The 20,116-nt window shown below is 43.8% G+C and overlaps 1 protein-coding gene across 1 annotated transcript in view; it reads left to right on the forward strand.

Annotated features, from left to right (window-relative positions):
* Positions 1-6,093, forward strand: part of ETNK1 (ethanolamine kinase 1) — a 33,658-nt gene extending 27,565 nt beyond the window's left edge. Inside the window, exon 8 of the mRNA XM_087722776.1 lies at positions 338-6,093. Coding sequence (XP_087578902.1) covers positions 338-410 — 73 coding nt within the window. The 3' untranslated portion in view covers positions 411-6,093. The remainder of the gene's footprint in view (positions 1-337) is intronic.
* The last annotated feature ends 14,023 nt before the right edge of the window (positions 6,094-20,116 follow it).

A 20,116-nucleotide genomic window follows, 5' to 3' on the forward strand; every position in this document is an offset into this window, starting at 1 on the left:
CGCCGGTTATAAATACCAAGATTTTTGGCTACATAAAATCAAAACATAAATGCTGAATGGGTTAGATTTGCTAATCAAATTGACCTGGGATTAGGTTGAAATGTCTGTGGAAATATAACTTTAATCTGCTATCCATATCATATAATCTGGCTAAAATAAAAATATTTTAAAAAGTTGGAAAAGCTGCATATCTCTGGCAATTTTTACAAAAGCATTACATAACCACTAGATGGCAGGAAAAACTAAAAATAAGTGGGTATAAAAGTTAAATATTGTGATTTGTGGAAAACTGGACCCAAAATCATATTTCACCAAATGCTTTTGTTTGCTCACATAGGTATGCAGTTGTTCGCTTCAATCAGTACTTCAAAATGAAGAATGAAGTAATGGCATTAAAACTTCCTGAGTAGAATTTGAGAACTTGGTTACCCGCCTGTTGAGAAGATTCCTTACTGTTTTTGTCATGAGTACATAATAGGAAAAGCTCTACATTTGTATTATTCCTTCCTTCCTTCTTCTTTTTTTGTTTTTCATTGTCTCTAAATAACAATCTTTCAGTGGTAAACTTCAAATGAAGGTCTTTTCTGATATTGTGAAAGGATTATAAGCTAATGGATTTCTGAAACACAAGGAGAGCAAATGTAATCCTTTTTCTTGTATTTTTTTTTAATGTGAGACATGAATTATTTATTATGAGTTTAACATTCCATTGCTGCTGTTTATCGGTCCTCCTTAAGGGAGCGGGGACAGGTGATCATCCTGTAAAAAAATTTTACATCTCAAATTGGTACAGCATTCAGTTGTTTAACTGGGAACCACATGGAATTTACACAACAAAATAGCGCGTTTCCCCGAAAATAAGACAGGGTCTTATTTTCTTTTGCCCCACGAAATATGGCCTTGGGCTTATTATAAGGGAGGGCTTATTGTTTTGGGGTTGCCGGGCAGCTGCTTCCTTGCGAGCGGGCTCCCAAAGAGCCGGGCACAGCCTCATGGGCGAAGCAGCCATGAGGTGACCATGCTCATGAGCAGCCACCCAGCAAACCCCCTCTCCAGCCGGGCAGAGCGCCATTCACTGACCTAGGGGGTATCCCTAAGGCACCAAGCCACCTGGCACTTTGCCCAGGCCCCAGCTCTCGTGGCTTGGCACATTAGGGATACCCCCTAAGTCAGTGCATAGAGCTCTGCCCAGCTGGAGAGGGAGGTTGCACGAGTGCCTGTTCCGCCTCCAGCAAGCATGCCTCCCAGCCTCACCATGCCCTGGCTCAGATCTCCCTGCAGGGCGCTGCTGCCGCGCTCCGAGCATAACTTCTTCTCTGGCTTCCAAACTCCAAAATTCAGCTGCCGAGTCTTCCAGCAGCGGCCGCTGTAGGAGTGCACTCTATGGTTGTGGGCTGGCTGCCGGACAGAGAGTCTTCCGGACAGAGAGACAGCTGGGGGGCGGGCAGAGTGCCATGTGGCTTGGCGCCGTAGGGATACCCCCTAGGTCAGTGAATGGCGCTCTGCCCGGCTGGAGAGGGGGTTTGTCGGGCGGCTGCTCGTGAGCATGGTGACTTCATGGCTGCTTTGCCCCTGAGGCTGTGCTCGGCTCTTTGGGAGCCTGTTCACAAGGGAGCAGTTGCCCGGCAACTCCCCCCTCCGGCCAGGCAGAATGCCACTCCCCAACCTAGTGGTATCCCAAAGGCAGCAAGCAACGTGAGCGCCTTCCCCCCCCCCCCTGGCTTCTGTGGTTTGGTGCCTTTGGGATACCGCTAGGTTGGTGAGCGGTGGTCTGCCTGGCTGGAGGGGGGGTTGTCCAGGGGGCTTATTTTCGGCGGTGGGCTTATATTTTTGCCCATGCAAAAAATGTGACAAGGCATTAGTTTCAGGACAGGTCGTATTTTCGGGGAAACACGGTATCCCAGTTTGTACTCGAGCCACTGGTGCTGACTGGAGATTATATCAGGGTGGAACAAAATAATTTTCATTCTCTTGTTTCTCTCGCCTCTAGCAAGCTGCTGTATGGGGGGAAATGACCGTTCTTGTATATAGTGGAAGCAAAAATTTTGGGGAGACCTGCTTATTGCATTAAGGAAATGATACTCACTCTCTCTCGGCTTTTAAATTTGAAGAGGGATCTTATCCTGAAATGTAAGCTTTAAGTGACCACTCATCCAGGTGTTGTGTGTTTTCCTCCCTAGCAAGTTTTTTGAAATCTTCGAACACCTTATTATATAATCTAGGGATAAAGATATTAGCTAGAAACTGTAGTAAAAACCAACAGGGTTTTTTGTTAAGAAGTCCTATAATAATTGGGAGCAAAAGTGTACCACTTAAATTTTTATTTCTTTAGGCTTGGTGACTGCTCATATTTTTCTTCGTTGACTCCCTTACCTTGATTCCACCTTCTTCGACCTCTTTTCTTTAGTAAATGGTAGTGGCATTTGAAGAATGAGAATTGGTCACAGACATTTTAATCTTCTTTTTCAAAAGCCATCCTACCAGGAATGGTTTAAGTTTCAAAAAAAAAATGTGAAATGAAACACAATGTTTACTTAGCTAGCGTACGTGTATGCGTGTTTAAGAATGGGGAAGTTGCGTTAAACTTTGAAAGTCGTGACATTTAAGTTCAATAATAGTTTCTGTAGGTGTTATATATTTTTTTGTCCATTTTGGTCACTTAAGTGCCCATATATGCGAAGTCTGTGTGTTCATATGCATTATGTGTAAATGCAAATGTACCTTAAACAGCAATGAAGTGGGGAACCTGTTGCCCAGACTCAGTAAAATATTTATTCAGAAATATTTTATGGGACTCTGTAAAACAAACATTGGCTAAAAAATAAATCTGACTTGATCTGATGTAGGATATGAATGAAAAAATTATACTGATAACATCTGTTTACGGAAATAAAAACATGACAACATGCATTTTGAAATATTTAAAAGCATTGTCTTTAAATGCCCCAAATTAGAATAGTGATACCTCAAGTGTCCCATTATTCAGCTAATTAGTTTAGAAAAAGTAGGGTACAATCTGTATTCTGTGGTCAGTTTTCCCCAGTGTGGTGCTGAATGGGTGTGATGAACATAACTGTGTGGATAGTTCTGAGGTTCCAGGTTATCAGTATGGTAACAGGAATTATATTCTACTTAAAGCTTTCATATGGAGAAGGGTAGTTTTACTTTTAAGATACATTTCAGCTCTTACCACAGTTGTACATAAATTGGGCAGCTTCTCTTGATGATCAGTGTTGAGCCAATTATTAAAGAAAACTTGTAATTTATCAGGTAAAAGGGTGTTGCTCGAGCTCTAGAAAATAAGAAAACAGCCCCTTCTTATGTCTGTGCATTCATTTTATATATTCTTCAATGTCATTTTACGGTGAGGCCCTTAGAAATTAGGCAGAATTAAGTTACAGAAAGCTTTAATTTTCAAAAGCCCAGAATTGCTTTGCTCAAAATACTCTCTGAATTAAACCTTTATAGATCGTTGGTAAAACGTAAAAGTTACTTTTCAAGCTAGGTTTTTCTCCCCCATCCTGGCAAGGCTTAAGGTTTAGTAATATTTTTGAAGGTTATTTTAGTTCATTATCATAATGGTTATCTCCCTTATTTTTGTTACATAAAAAATGATATCCAAAGTATCAGCTCCTCTGTTAAGCTGGATAGAGAAGAATGTGCCTCACTGGATGAATCTGCAAATATTGATAAACTTTTATTACATTTCAACTGAGCTTAATATGAACCAATTAAAAGTTTTTCTTTAAAAATAATAATAATGAGCTCTTTAGAAGAGATGTATTTTGGCTTAGTCTCCAAAGTGGCTGGATTTCAATCATGTTCCCATTTTTGCCAGAATGGTGTGAGATTGAACATTTTCCAGCACTGTGTGTTTCTGAATACATTGAAGACGTATAAAAATAATTAGTGTTTTTAAATCATCTTAAGAGAAAATGTCCATTTACCTTAAAGAGTAGTACATGTAGCTTAATATAGTTACATTTTGTTATTTCAGAAGCTGCCGTTTTCTGCTCTCCGCTTTTTTAATTCTCATTTTGGATTTTTGAGATGACTTTGTCACGCTTTCCAGCTTGCTCTCATTTTTCAAGTACTTGAATCTTTTATTTTCCAGAGCTCTAGAAAACAACCTCAGGTAATTCTGGTAACAAACTAATCTGTTGCCTGTACTATTAAGCTAAAAGATCCTAATGCCATCACTAGTGACATTGTTGTAAAATGTAGTGAAAAATAGGGAGTTACTAGAAAAAGCATTCAACACTGTAAACATAAGCCTACAGACCATAGTGGCCTAGTAGCTTTTGTAAAGCAGAAATGCGTGAATTTTTCATCACACTGGCAATCAGACCAGGTTAATCAACCTACCCGATGGATTCTGACATCGAAACTTCCTTGGTGTAACAGTGGTGGATTTAAAAGAAAATTGGCATTGTTTTGAACTCTGGGCCTGGGGTTCTTAATGTGAATTTTGTAGAAGGATGAGCTAATCAATTTATGGTAACCGGGTCTGACTGTGTATATATAATAGTGTAAATAACCATTTGTAAATTAGTGTGAATTGTATGGTACCTCGCATTTATGAATTTATGTATTTTTGTTGTATGTTCCTTTTTGTAGAATTTGGATGTAAACCCAAATATCCCGTTCTTAACATCTGTTGAACTCTTTTTGTTAAATAGGCTGCCTTCAAGGGAATTCCCAGTTGGAAAACAATAGGGTTCAGTACCTGAGGATGCATATTAGCTTACATAAGGTGTCTTTCTCATGGTGTTTGTAGTGTCTGCCTTAGTATTCATACGTTTTTGTTGGAAGAGCTAATCAATCTAAACATGGGTTAGCACAACAATTGCTTTCAAGTGACAATATCCATTCTTCTAGTAGGAAGCAGGTTGGCTAATTAGAAGGGGGGGAAAAAACGATTTTCTCTTCTGAGATATAATGAAGGTCCACTCCAAGTTGGGCTTGTCATGCACAGGTAACTCTTGCTTTGAAAAACCCTTGTACAAATTCCTAACAGTGGAGGCTCCTGCATATAAAACAGCAACATCATCAAAACGTGAGACATAGAATTCACCACTATTGCAAATAGAAACAGCTCATGCAAAAAGAAAGATACACACACATAAAACTGCAGCAGCAAATGATACAATCAAGTCCTTAACGTAGTTGAGACATTTCAGTAAGACATGCTTAAGAGAACTTTGTTTTATTCCTGATTCAATCTGAGCTTTTCATAAAATCTGGATTTGCATCCTCTGATTCATTGACATTCTTCAAAAAAATCTTGTATCGCATAGAGGATTTGTGGACACCCTTGAAAGTTGTTAAAGTTGCTTTAAGTTCAAGGGTGCTTTTTGTTGGTTCTGTGGAACTGATGAAATTGAACATTTTTCTCAATTTCTCCTAAATTCCCTTTTGGATTAAAGAAACCCTACCCCTAAAAGTGAAACTTTTGTCCTTGTCAGTCCTGGTACATGTTCTTGAAAAGTTGTATTCTGTTGAGCCTACTTTTTAAAAATTAATTTACTTGTGATTCTTAAAATTTCCTTCACACGTACAAAAGTTGCGAGGGCTTGAACAGTTAAACCTAAAGGTTTTTTTGGCCTGGAGTTCAGTTTGGCCACAGATTGGCCACATGCAAGGAATCTGATATCATTATGGACGAATAATTGTCCACTGCTGCATCATTATAGATGATAAATAAAGCAAACTTTGGCAACTTTAAGACGTGTGAATTTCAACTCCCAGAGTTCCTCAGCGAGGGGGAAAGAGAAGACCCATAGGAATTATTTGCATATAACAATGCTAAGAAAAGGTGATGTTTTTGTTTGCAAAATTAATAAATAGTGGCATAGGGATGAATTGCCAAGTCCCTGCCTATTTGAAATAAATTAGCAGAAAACAAATTCTGATTTTGACAATTTTCTCCAGCAAAGTTAAAAAAAAATTCCCCTGCCCAGTCTCTAAAGAAGGCCCTTACTTTGGTTTTGCTATTGAAATATTGTTATATAAGATCTTCATATAGTAGACTACATTGATATCTGGTGTGCTTTAAATGATGAATTGATATTTGTGTTGTTTTAGAATATTAAATTTTTTTTAAAGCTTTTTGGGGGAGCCTGCCATTTTGACAACATCCTGAAACCCAGTTGAAATATGGTGGCTTTCCATCTCCATACTGCAAGTGCTAATTAATAAATTGATTGAGATAATAGATAAGCACTTAAATGACTTGCAAGCCTTTGCTGCCGGAAAGTGCTGTATAAATTCTAAATGACAGCAAAAGCAATTCTCAGTAGTTTGAAGACAAATACTAACGCAGACCAGCAAACGCAGTGGCTCCACTGTGAAAATACCGATTTAAAATATCAGTCACAAGGATAGCTCGGCAACGTTACTGCCGGGCTTAATTTCAGTACGGTTAAAATTCCTTGTGTTTCTGATAAATGCCTATATCCTGTTTATTTTCAGAGGTGGATCCTAGTTGTGTAAGAAGCCTTATCTTTCATTGTGAATTGTGTCGGCGGGATAAAAAAAATTTTTTTAACATCTTGGGGCAATTAAATTTTTTTGCATTTACACGGATTCATTTCTTGAGGCTGAGCATCCATGTGTGACAACGACAACAACAACATCATATAGGAGTAGACCACCCCTTTGGCTCTCCTTTCTCTCCTTGCATTTTAAATCTTTTGTTTGTTGAGTCAGTCTTGTCCTGTGAAGGGTTGCCTGTCCAATGAAAGGGAGAGGAAAAATCCCTAATCTGTATGTTATGAATGGAACTAAAAATTGTGCTTTTCTGTTCATTGGCTTGTACTGGAGTGAATTTTTTTTTTAGCTAAGCATTGTTGAAGCTCTATATTAAGGCCTTTTATCATTGATTTCAATGAAGGAATGTATCTTGCAAAGAGATTTATATTATGTAAATAATTCAAAATTGGTTGTAACAATAAAGCTGGTTTTTAACTGCATTTCAGTTGTTTTACTTTTCATAACTTTTTTGGGGAAAAGAAAGTTTCTCAGAATCAACCATTTCCTGACTTCTGAATCTTTTTCAAGATTAGAGTTTCAGTTCTGAAATAAATTAACACCTTGACTCAAACACTGGCCCCTAAATCCTCCTCTGTTGGTTATTTTTAATATCAGAAAAAATGAATCATGCTTACTAGTGAGCTTTTAAGTATATTTCTGATATGAAAATCCAGATTAAAATACTGGTAGCACCTCTTCCCCTCCCCCCCATAAGCAAATATTAAATCGATGTCTCACATTTGTATCAAACAACATCTTCATTAGTAGGCTTTTATTTGCCTAAAACAACTCAAACCTCGTCTGATTATTATACTTTGCTCAACTGCTTCCTGGGAAGAAAAACAGTAGCTCAGAACTTCAAGGTTCAACTTCAACTAAAGAATGTCTTCTCGTGGGAAAAGACATGACACCACTAGGCATGGGGGTATAGAGCAGGGGTCTCCAACCTTGGCACTTTAAGACTTGTGGACTTCAGTTCCCAGAATTCCTCAGCCATCAGCTGGTTGAGGAATTCTGGGAGTTGAAGTTCACAAGTCTTAAACGTTGCCAAGAGGTTAAGGCGCTAGGCTTGTCAACTGGAAAGTTGGCAGTTCAAGACCCAAACACCATATGATGGGGTGAGCATTTGTTCTTGCCCCAGCTCCTGCCAACCTAGCATGCAAATGCAAGTACCAGTTCGGTAGGAAGGTAACTCTTCCATGCACCTTGGCATATAGTCATGCCGGCCACATGCTCATGGAAAGAGTCTTCAGAAAACACTGGTTGTGTATGTGTGTTGTATTTGTGTGTATTTGTAAATTATATATATATAATTGTGTGTGTATATATATATATATATATATATATATATATATATATGTATGTATGTATGTATGTATGTATGTATGTATGTATGTATGTATATATATATATATATATATATATATATATATATATATATATATATATATATATATATATATATACACACACACACACACACACACACACACACACACACATATGTGTGTGTGTGTAGTATTTGTGCTGATAAATAAATAAAGAGACTAGTATAGATCTATTTCAAGCTATTTAGCGCTCATCAGCTAGCCATACCCTTACTGGGATTCGAACCTGGGCTATATTACATATTATGTTAAAGTTGTGACTTTAAATATATACCTTTCTCCCTGGCTCAGCTGATAACGGATCAGAGCCTGTGGCTTAGTGGTTAACACATCTGCCTAATATGTAACATAGCCCAGGTTTGAATCCCAGTAAGGGTATGGCTAGCTCATGAGAGCTAAATAGCTTGAAATAGATCTATACTAGTCTCCCTTTATTTATTTATCAGCACAAATACTACACAAATGTAAGAAAGGCAACAGTAAAATATTGGGCTTTCTGTCTGGATGGTCTCTTGTGACGAGCCGATGGACAGAGAATGGAAGCAATTAGCTTCCTCCCATAATTGAGGCATACTAGGGGTTGCGACTTTATACATATACGTACGTATGTACGTACGTACGTACGTACGTACGTACATACATACATACATACATACATACATACATACATACATACATACATACATATATATATATATATATATATATATATATATATATATATATATATATATATATATATTTGCATTTGACACTACATATGAAAAAAGTATACCAGAAAATGATATTGATACAAATATGAACTGGGAACTTATCCAGAGCAATATTGAGGGCTGTTTTGTTGAGTAGTGCATTTTCCAGGACGTTGTGGCTTGGAATAAATAATGTCTTTTAAAAGCAAATGCTAAATCAGAGGTGCACTTAAAGCAATATAGTACCATACAACATGCCTTAAGTTTGTTCCAAACCAAGGACAAAGATCAAAATCTGGAGGTATTATATTTTCAGGCTGGAACATTAAAATTTGCTACAGTATTTCAAGCTTAAAATATTCGGAAAATATTTCTCCCATTAGGAGCATCATATACAGCACCTTAAATTCTTAAAAAGGTTTGGATATAAATGTAATTTGCAAGTAACAGAATACTTCTTGAATAATTGTTTGAGTGATTACATTAATCATCCATAACTTGGGCGGATACCCAGCACTAACCAGGTGCCATGAAATCATTATACTTCATAAAATATCAAGCAAGTAACCTATATCAAAACAAGAACAAAAAAAGGATTTTATGGTACGCCACCCATTCAGCATAATTTATTAGATTTATACATTGCAGAAGCCTGAAATAGTATACAACACACTCCAGTGATGGGTTCCGGATCCCATCGCAACCGGTATGTTACAACGGGGCCGGGCGTCCACTTCAGGCACGCGGGCTGCGCACGCATGAACAGAGACTTAACTGTAATCTGAAATCTATAATTTGAAATCTTTCCTAGCACCCATTTTTCAAGGGGGTGAAAAGACACAAAATGTAATAAAGACAGTGTCTTAAAATGTCTCCCAACCTTGGCAACTTCAAGATAATGTGGACTTCAACACCCAAATCCTGGAAATTGAAGTCCATATATTTTAAAGTGGCTAAGGTTGTGAAACATTTGGTGGCACTGTTTATTACACAGTGTCTGCTCTAAAAGGTTGATTGAAGTCAAGAAATAATGCGCCTAAAGCTATATATGGGATGTAAAGATGATCATCTATACCAAGGGTGTCAAACTCAAGGCCTGCAGGCTGGATGCGGCCCACAGGGTGCTTAGATCTGGCCCACGGGGCCGCCCTGGAAACAGCAAAGGACCAGCCCATAGTCCTCTGCCAGCAAAAACGGAGCTCCATTTTCACTGGCAGAAGGTTGCAGGAGGCCGTTGCAGCTGAAAACGGAGCCCGAGAACCTGTTTTTGCTGGCAGAGCGTTCGGGCTGCCACAGGCACCCTGGCATGAGTGATATCGAGCTGGCCACGCCCACCTAGCCATGGCTCCATGCACCCCCTGTAGCAGTGGTGGGATTCAGCTGGTTCGCACCTATTCGGGAGAACTGGTTGTTAACTTTCTAAGCAGTTCAGAGAATCGGTTGTGGAAGGAAATCTTCTGTTTTTTATTCCACTTTGCAGGGCTAATCCTGTAAGGAAGGCAGGAAGGAAACAGTCTGGTGTTGTTTCTAGCCTCATCTTTATTGCCCTGCTTGCAGAAACTGCCTCTCTGGTTAACCCTTATTACATTCTAACAGCTAAGGTGGAGCACCCATTGACCTGAGTGACATTGAGTTGGCCACGCCCATGCGGTCACATGACCAGCGAGCCCCGCCTACCCAGATGGTCATTAGGGCAGAGAACCGGTTGTTAGATTTTTTTGAATCCCACCCCTGCCCTGTAGTCCAACAAAACCCTGATGTGGCCCTCAATGAAATCAAGTTTGACACCCCTGATCTATACTAACCTCATATCCATTTCTAAGAAGCCTTGAAAAGACGTGCATAACAAATACTTGTAAATTACGATATACATTCTTTAGGATCTTAGGAGCAAATCAGTGGTGGGTTTCAAAAATTGTTGGAACCTACTCTGTGGGTATGGCCTCCTTTGTGGGGGTGGCTTGCCACCCATGTGATCGGATGGGAGTGGCTTGCCACCCATGTGATCGGATATGAAATTATGAATTAGTACTTAGGTCGGTCCAAGAAGCTATTCAGAAGTTAGTGGTTAGAAGCAATCCTAAAGCAAGATATGGAATTAAAACCAGAAATATTCTGTTGGCTATTTGAAAGGGATTATATATTTAATTTTACACATGTTAGCAGCTGCTGGAATTGTGTTTGCGCAACAGTGGAAAAACAGAGATATGTAAATGAATAAATATTACAATGTGCAGGAATAAACAAATTGACAATTAAAATCAAGAAGGCCTTGAATACTTTTTCACGTGGGATTGGTTTTAGCAATTGCCAACTAACGGAAACAGAAATTAGAAATCCCAAAGTATGAAAGAAAACACTAATTATGTAAGGAAGGGTCCCTAAAATGTATAAGGAAATATTACTAGATCATTATTAATGCGTAGATAACTGCAGGACATTACACACCCCAATGTCTAAGTTTCATTAACTGATTCCACACTGGCTGGTGAGAGTCAACCTGGGTGGTTGAAAATTGAAGTGAACTTCTTACTGCTGAGCTCTGACCAAAATACAGAAAGTGAAGTCCCCTAGAACGGAGGTCACCAACCTTGCGGACCTCAGGGATCACTAAATTCATAATTTTAAATCCCACGGACCACTAATATGATCTGCCTAATGACTGGCTGGGTGGGCGTGGCTAGGTGGTCATGTGACTGGGTAGGCGTGGCCAACTCGATGTTATTCACATCAAGGGGCACCTCACCAGCCTCTACTTGCCACTCCTCGCTTGCCCGCCTGGACTCCTTAGGGCCCCAACAGGAAGCAGTTGCTGGAGCTAAGCAGCCACCATGGGGAAGAGTTGGCAAAACAGCTGGCTCAGTTCAAATTGGATCTGACCGAGAAGCAGAAGCCCCTCACTGAGGACTACGAGCATAGGCTTTCCAAGCAGAGGGAAGACCTGCGGAAGTGCAAGGCCAGGTACCAGCACCTGGAGGCTTAGTGGGCTGAGATAGTCAGCCAGTTCCAGGCCATGATGCAGTCCCACTGGAACAAGGCCCTGTGGCTCTTCGCAACCAGCGGTGCTTCCCTCCAGCCTTCGCCCAAAGCCCTGTAGCAGGAAGCCGAAGCAGACCCCAAGTCAGAATTTCTTCCCCCCTCCGACCCGCACAAAACGACCCCGAAGGAGGAGACTCTCTGCAGCAACACAAACATTCATTGCACGTATCCGTCCCAGGGGCCGTAGTTTTGAGGACCCCTGCTTTAGTGCAATATAAACAATGCAAACAATTTTTCTGCGTACCACCAAAATTTTCTTGCAGACCACCAGTGGTCCACGGACCCCCTTTTAGTGACCACCAGGGGTGGGTTTCAACCAGTTCGCGGCGGCCCCCGCAAACCGGTTGGTCGACGAACCCAGAAGTAACTTCCGGGAATGGCGAAGGGCCCACCCGCCCGCCCGCGCTCCTTAACGGTCTTTGAAGGCATCTGCGCTTCCACGCAGGCGCAGGGCACATACAGCGCCTGTGCGATTCTTCGCGAGCAGCTGGATGGCACATACAGCGCCTGCGCGATTCTTCGCGAGCAGCTGGAGCATCGCGCAGGCGCTAAGACGCATGCGTGAACTGCGCGCGTGCACGAGGACGCCGCCAGCCCCGTTCCAACCGAACCCACCCCGTTCCAACCGTTCCAACCGAACCCAACACTGGTGACCACTATGCTAGAAATCTGTCATGGATAAGGAGTTTCATTGCCTGAGGTGCTCCAGGAATCCTAGCCAGTATTGCAACCCCAAAATCTTTTTGAAGACACAAGGTAGAAAGCCGCGGCGAGAGACAAGTTGTGTGCCATTCTCGCCACCTGCTCTTTCCAGTTGCTATCAAAGGTACCTCGATGTCTTGTGGGTGAGTTGCTAAGAAGAAAGTGTTATTTTTCTCCTTTTCTCTCCCAATGAGTTGCAGCCAAGATCTGTAATTGCCTTGCTCCTAATGTTGCGTAACTGTTAGCAAGACTCAAGCCAAGCATTAATGAATTTCCACCAGAACTTCATTTTTTAATGAGCATCATTAATCGTTAGTCAGGCACGTTCCAGCCTACATTTTGTGAAAGTGAAGGATTGCCAACTGTGTTGGGCTATAAAAACAGCATATTTTCCCCCAGATTTTCAGATAAAAATGAAACCATTTTTAAAATTATCTTAGGAGGAATGTGCAAGCGAGATGTTTGATTTTTCTAAATGGGCGTAGCAAATGGTAGTCCGTTTTGGCATCTCTTTGCAACAGCTAGCCTTAAAATATCCCCTTTGGGTTTAATTCTGAAATTGTTTTTAGCGGTGATGCTCATACTGATAAACTACCAATCTTACAGTAAAGTTCCCCCTCCTCTTAGTTAGAATTGGGCTGAATTCTCAACTACCAGAGAGAATCCTGAGAATTCGAATTTGCCTTTAAAACAAATTCTCCATTATGAGTTTTTCTGGCCAATTTTAGCCAATTTTTAGAATAGAATATATATTTTTTTATTGGCCAAGTGTGATTGGACACACAGGGAATTTGTCTTTGGTGCATTTGCTCTCAGTTTACATAAAAAGACAAGATACATTCATCAAGAATCATAAGGTACAACACTCAATCAACATTCAATCAATCTCAATCATCCAGTTCATGGTTGTCCCAAAGGTGCTTTTTTCAAGAGGCAACTGGACTTTCTGGTTTTTCTTTTAAAAATAATAATAATAATAATAAAGTGTTATTAATTTTCTATTGTTTAGAATAGACTGGAATGGAATGGAATGGAATAGAATAGAATAGAATGGAATAGAATAGGAATAGAATTCTTTATTGGCCAAGTGTGATTGGACACACAAGGAATTTGTCTTTGGTGCATCTCAGTGTACCTAAAAAGACAAGATACATTCGTCAAGAATCATAAGGCGCAACACTTAATGATGGTTCCACCACAAAACCGCGGTAGACTAAAGCGCGTTCGATGAAAGCGCGTACGTGACGTCATCACAGTGTGACGAAAACAGCACGCTGTGAGCGGTAAACTTAAAATTAATGCGTAAATCTAAACCTAACCCCCCCAAACCTAACCCTAAACCTAACCCTAAGCCTAACCCTTAACCTAATCCTAAACCTAACCCTAAACCTAACCCTTAACCTAACGCTAAACCTAACGCTAACCCTTAACCTAACCCTAACCCTAACCCTAACGCTTAACGTAACCCTAAACCTAACCCTAACCCTTAACCTAACCCTAAACCTAACCCTAAACCTAACCCTAAACCTAACCCTTAACCTAACGCTAAACCTAACGCTAACCCTTAACCTAACCCTAACCCTAACCCTAACGCTTAACGTAACCCTAACCCTAACCCTAACCCTAACCCTTAACCTAAACCTAACCCTAACCCTAAACCTAGCCCTTACCTTTATGTTTAGGTTTAGGTTTAGGTTTATTGGGATTTATATGCCGCCCTTTTCCCTGAGGGGACTCAGGGCGGCTTACAACCACAGGGGAGGGGAAGTGCAAGGTCAAAACAAACACTTTGTGAACAAAAGAAAAATAATAAAACACAACTTTCATTCAGCAATCAAACACTCGGGCGGGTAATTGGAAGCCTATCCCCAGGCCTGCTGGGAGAGCCAGATCTTGAGGGCTGCGCGGAAGGTCTGGGTCGTGGTGAGGGTGCGGATCTCCATGGGGAGCTCGTTCCATAGGGTCGGGGCAGCAACAGAAAAGGCTCTCCTCCGTGTGGTCGCCAGTCGACATTGACTGGCAGATGGAATTCGGAGGAGGCCCAGTCTGTGCGATCTGATTGGTCGATTTAGGGAGGTAATCGGCAGAAGGCGGTCTCTCAAGTACCCAGATCCACTACCATGGAGTGCTTTAAAGATGGTCATCATTATCCTGAAGCGCACCCGGAGACCAACAGGCAGCCAGTGCAGCTCGCGGAGGACAGGTGTAACGTGGGCGAACCGAGGTGCGCCCACTATCACTCGCGCGGCTGCATTTTGGACTAGCTGTAGTCGCCGGATGCACTTCAGGGGCAACCCCATGTAGAGCCCATTGCAGTATTCCAGTCTAGAGATCACAAGGGCTCGAGTGACTGTTGTGAGGGCCCCCCGATCTAGGTAGGGCCGCAACTGGCGGACCAGGCGAACCTGGGCAAATGCCCCCCTGGTCACAGCTGACAGCTGGTGGTCAAAAGTCAGCTGTGGATCCAGGAGGACTCCTAAGTTGCGGACCCTATCTGAGGGGTATAAAATTTGACCCCCCAGCCTAAGCGTTGGTGTATTAGCCAAATTATTGGGGGGGAAACACAACAGCCACTCGGTCTTATCCGGGTTGAGCACCAGTTTGTTAGCACTCATCCAGTCCTTAACGGCCTCCAGACCCCGGTTCATCACGTCCACCGCTTCATTGAGTTGGCACGGGGCGGACAGATACAATTGTGTATCGTCCGCATATTGATGGTATTTTATCCCGTGCCTCCGAATGATCTCGCCCAGCGGTTTCATGTATATGTTAAATAGTAGGGGGGATAGGACCGAACCCTGAGGTACTCCACATATTAGGGGCCTCAGGGACGATCTCTGCCCCCCCACTAACACCGACTGCGACCTGTCCGAGAGGTAAGAGGAGAACCACCGCAAGACAGTGCCTCCCACTCCCACCTCCCGCAGTCGTCGCAGAAGGATACCATGGTCGATGGTATCGAAAGCCGCTGAGAGGTCAAGGAGAACCAGGATGGACGCATAGCCTCCATCTCTGGCCCTCCAGAGATCATCGGTCAATGCGACCAAAGCGGTTTCTGTGCTGTAACCAGGTCTGAAGCCGGACTGGAAGGGGTCAAGATAGCTAGCTTCCTCCAAGGCCCGTCGAAGCTGAAAGGCCACCACTTTCTCAACAACCTTCCCGATAAAGGGAAGGTTGGAGACAGGACGGAAGTTGTTTAAGATGGCTGGATCTAACGATGGTTTCTTTAGGAGGGGTCTCACCACCGCCGTTTTGAGTACGGCGGGGAAGTGCCCCTCCTGAAGAGAGGCGGTGACAACCGCCTGGATCCAGCCATGTGTCACCTCCCTGCTGTTAGCCACCAGCCAGGAGGGACACGGGTCCAGAATACAAGTGGAGGCACTTACAGCTCGGATGGCCTTGTCCACATCCCCAGAGGCAACTTCCTGGAACTCAACCCAGAACTGATGTGGCAAATGATCCTCCTGTGTCTCAGCTGGATCTACTGCGGTGGAGTCCAAGTCCGATCGCAACCGAGCTACTTTGTCCGCCAAGAATTGAGCATAATCCTCAGCCCTACCCTGCAAGGGGTCTCCCGCATCCCTCCTATTAAGGAGGGAGCGGGTTATCCTGAACAGGGCGGCTGGGCGTGACTCGGCGGACGCAACCAAGGAAGAAATATATGATCTTTTTGCAGTTCTTAATGCTCGAACATAGTCCTTGGTGCAGGTAGTTAAGAGTGCTCGGTTTACCTCGGACCTATCGGACCTCCACTGGTGCTCTAGGCATCTCCTCCGGCGTTTCTTCTCCCGGAGTTCCTCGGTAAACCAGGGAGCTCTCCGGGATCCACTGACCCGGAGGGGCCGTAGTGGCGCAATCCGGTCGAGAGACTCCGACGCCGCCGAGTACCAGGCGGCAGCCAGAGTCTCCGCCGAACTGTGGGCGAGGGTATCAGGAATAACCCCAAGCTCCGTCTGGAACCTCAAAGGGTCCATAAGTCGCCTGGGGCGGAACCACCTGGTCGGTTCCTCCTCCCTACGGTGGGGGTTTGGTCTCCGGAAGTCAAGCCTCAGTAGGCAATGGTCTGACCACGACAGGGGTATGATCTCATTACCCCTCAGACCAAGATCACACATCCACTGCTCCGAGAGGAATACGAGGTCGAGCATGTGACCCGCTGCATGGGTTGGGCCCCGAATTACTTGGGTCAAGCCCATGGCCGTCATGGAGGCCATGAACTCCTGCGCCCCATCAGAGCGTTCACCGAGCGATGGCAAGTTGAAATCCCCCAGAACTATAAGCCTGGGGAACTCAACTGCCAGCTCGGCTACTGACTCGAGGAGCGAGGGGAGGGATGCTGCAACGCAGTTGGGAGGCAGGTACGTTAGCAGCAAACCCACTTGACCCTTGAGGTCCAACTTTATCAGCAGAGACTCACACCCGACAAGCTCCGGAGCAGGGACCCTACGAGGTAACAGAGACTCCCGGATTACAATAGCCACACCGCCACCCCTTCCCTGGGCTCTCGGCTGATGAAGCACCTGAAATCCCTCTGGGCACATCTCTACAAGGGGGACTCCTCCTTCTGTGCCCAGCCAGGTTTCAGTAATACATGCCAGGTCTGCCCTCTCGTCAACAATTAAGTCCCGGACGAGGGGAGCTTTGTGAACAACAGACCTGGCATTAGCGACAACAGCCTGAGACCAGGGTCCTGACTACTCGCGCCATCTGGTCTTGGAGTGGGACTCCTAGGGCCGGAAGGAGGGATCTCTGCAATGTAGCGAACCCTCCTTCCCCGGTAATGGCCAGCCCTAAGGTCCCCGCCGTATCTGCCTCTCCCTGTCACGACCGCTATGCTCCGACCCACTCCCATGTCCATGGTCCCCCCAACCACCCCGGTTCCTCCCGCCTTCCCCAGCAGGTCCTCCGAGTCAAACATACTCATTTATCCACTCTAACAATTCCCACGTAAAAATTTAAAACATATAAAATACAAGGGTAACAATTACTAAAAGTGGGCCATTCATTCAATTCCAGCCAGCTCCCATACACTCAGCATTCTATTTAAAATTGCGCAGTTATAGTATATAATAATAATAATAATAATAATAATATGGGAACAATGGAGGAAGCGATGGTTTGCTCCTCTCCCTTCTTATGACCTGAGGAAATGTCCTAAGCCACCAAATCAAAAGTACGTAGTATATCAGGTGGCTGTAGGCAAGCGAGATTAAATATAAGACTCCAAAGTTCATAAACGACATCCGTATAGTCTTGTCCCACTGGTGGAGGTTAGCGGGCTGTATATTCGAGAGTCTCTTTCCCAAGGATATATAAGGGCCCCAATGTAGGGGACCAGAGTTCGAGGCTAACTTGCACCGCTCTTGGAGATGGAAGGAGAAATGCTGGTATTCTCGGGGCTCAGTCCTTATCCCTGTAGTCGCCATCCTCTATTGCTCCCCGCCAGTTGGCCACAGTCCTACTCCTCCTACTAGTTTAATGAGCAGGGAGCAAAGTCCGGAGGGGGCTACAGCGACGATAGACAACAAAGCAGCAGATGATAAATCATAAATAATAAAATGGCGACAGATAGTACAGTGAGCAGAGATAGATCCGAGGGGGGGGGGGGCGTCTAGGGCGATAACAAGCACGTCCATTCAATCTGTAAATTCAGTGCAGCCTCCAACAACTTCCGACAGCCCCCTTCTTTAAAGTAAAATAAATTAAAAATTCACCCCTCTCAGTTCACTAGTCACCAAGACTCACAATCTCAGTCACGACTACTCAGCTCCAGCATAGTCAGCAAGCTGGCCGGAGAAGAGGATGTAAAATGTAATACTGTGAGTCAGCTGATTGGCGCCGCCATTTCCTCCATGCTTTCCTCCACGTTTCTCTTTCAACCTCAGCAGCTGCTGTTCCGCTGCTCTGGGATGGATGCTAGGACCAGGGGCCAGCAGGTAATTGGCCAGGGGGCTCACCAGCAGCACCAAGGGCTACCAGGAAGACCAGAGATGGTAAGGGGAGGCTCCAAACAGGCTCCGAACGCCCGCGCGCCGCTCTCACCGCCGCGCGCCGCCGTCGCCGCCGCCCTCGTACAGCTGGGTAGCCCGGGCTGCCGTTATGAAGAAAATGCGAGCCTCCGGATTCCGGGGGTCTTAGGCTCTCCCAGGCGCTGTTCCCAAGGCCAGAGAAGGCCAGAGATGGTAAGGGGAGGCTCCGAACAGGCTCCGAACGCCCGCGCGCCGCTCTCACCGCCGCGCGCCGCCGTCGCCGCCGTCCTCGCACAGCTGGGTAGCCCGGGCTGCCGTTATGGAGAAAATGCGAGCCTCCGGATTTCAACAGGTCCTATGGGATCCGGGGGTCTTAGGCTCTCCCAGGCGCTGTTCCCAACAATTTTTGCGGTCCGTTTGGGGCTTCCCGGTGCTTTTTCGCCAGGTTAATGTAGAGCGAAAAAGCCCGGTCGCCATTCCAAACCCGCACATGCGCACAACTCCTTATGTGAATCGGCTTGCTTTAATTTTATTTTTATTTTATTTTATTTTATTTTTAATTTTATTTGTCGCGCTGCTGATGACGTCACGTACGCGCTTTCGTCGGGCGCGCTGTAGTCTACCGCGGTTTTGGCATGCCACGCTTAATGATAGTCATAGGGTACCAATAAGTAATCAGGAAACAATATCAATATAAATCAGAAGGATACAAGCAGCAAAGTTACAGTCCTGCACTCATAAGTGGGAGGAGATGGGTGATAGGAACAATGAGAAGACTAATAGTAATAGTAATGCAGCCTTAGTGAATAGTTTGGCAGTGGTGAGGGAATTATTTGTTTAGCAGAGTGATGGCGTTCTGGAAAAACTGTCCTTGTGTCTAGTTTTGGTGTGCAGTGCTCTATAGTGTCGTTTTGAGGGTAGGAGTTGAAACAATTTATGTCCAGGATGTGAGGGGTCTGTATATAGGGAGCCTTAGGGAGTTTACCACCAATTTCTTGTCCATTTCAACAATTGTATTACTGAAGGAGCAAGAATCTGCATGGTTTTTCTGTCCTCCAAACGTTTGACATATGCAATTTTGGCTGGAGGGCTTATTTAAATGAAAATACATACATACATACTAGGTATGCATTTCTAAAATTAAAAGTCTTCTTATCCGAGCTGTGAATGGAATTCACCTGCCCACCCCCTCAAGTGTGAATTAAAAATCAACAAAGAGATAAAACTAGAAAGAGAAAGAATAGGTGAGAAAATAATTGTGTGAATGCTCAGATACCACTTCTTATTAGTTTGATGGAATTCTATAGAGATTATCAGTCCTCCAGGTCCTGGTTATCCCAAAGGTGCTTTTTCAGGAGGCAACTGGACTTCCTTGTTTTTGCTTTTGAAGATGTTTTGCTTCTCATCCAAGAAGCTTCTTCAGCTCTGACAGGATAATGGGGAATGGAAGGATTTATACTCCTTGCAGACAGCTGGTCATTTGCATCCTTTTAGTGTCATTGAAGCACTTGGAGAAAACATCTTCAAAAGAAAAAAAAAACAAGAAAGTCCAGTTGCTTTCTGAAAAAGCACCTTTGGGACAACCATGACCTGGAGGACTGAGAATCTCTACAGACTTTTAGCTATAGAATTTAGGATGGACACCCTTTGAATGGTGTGGGAGGAGGAATGGATTTCCAGAGGAAAAAATGGCAGACTACAGGAACCATTTGCACCACTCAGGTGACCCTGAGGACAGAGATAAACCCCCAAGTGCTTCCACGACCCCGTAAAAGGATGCAGATGGACAGCTGTC

The sequence above is a fragment of the Thamnophis sirtalis genome, unplaced genomic scaffold (genome assembly GCF_051295495.1).
Source record: "Thamnophis sirtalis isolate CommonGarterSnake01/CBP01778 unplaced genomic scaffold, rThaSir2_p1.2 scaffold_9, whole genome shotgun sequence".
Taxonomy (NCBI): domain Eukaryota; kingdom Metazoa; phylum Chordata; class Lepidosauria; order Squamata; family Natricidae; genus Thamnophis; species Thamnophis sirtalis.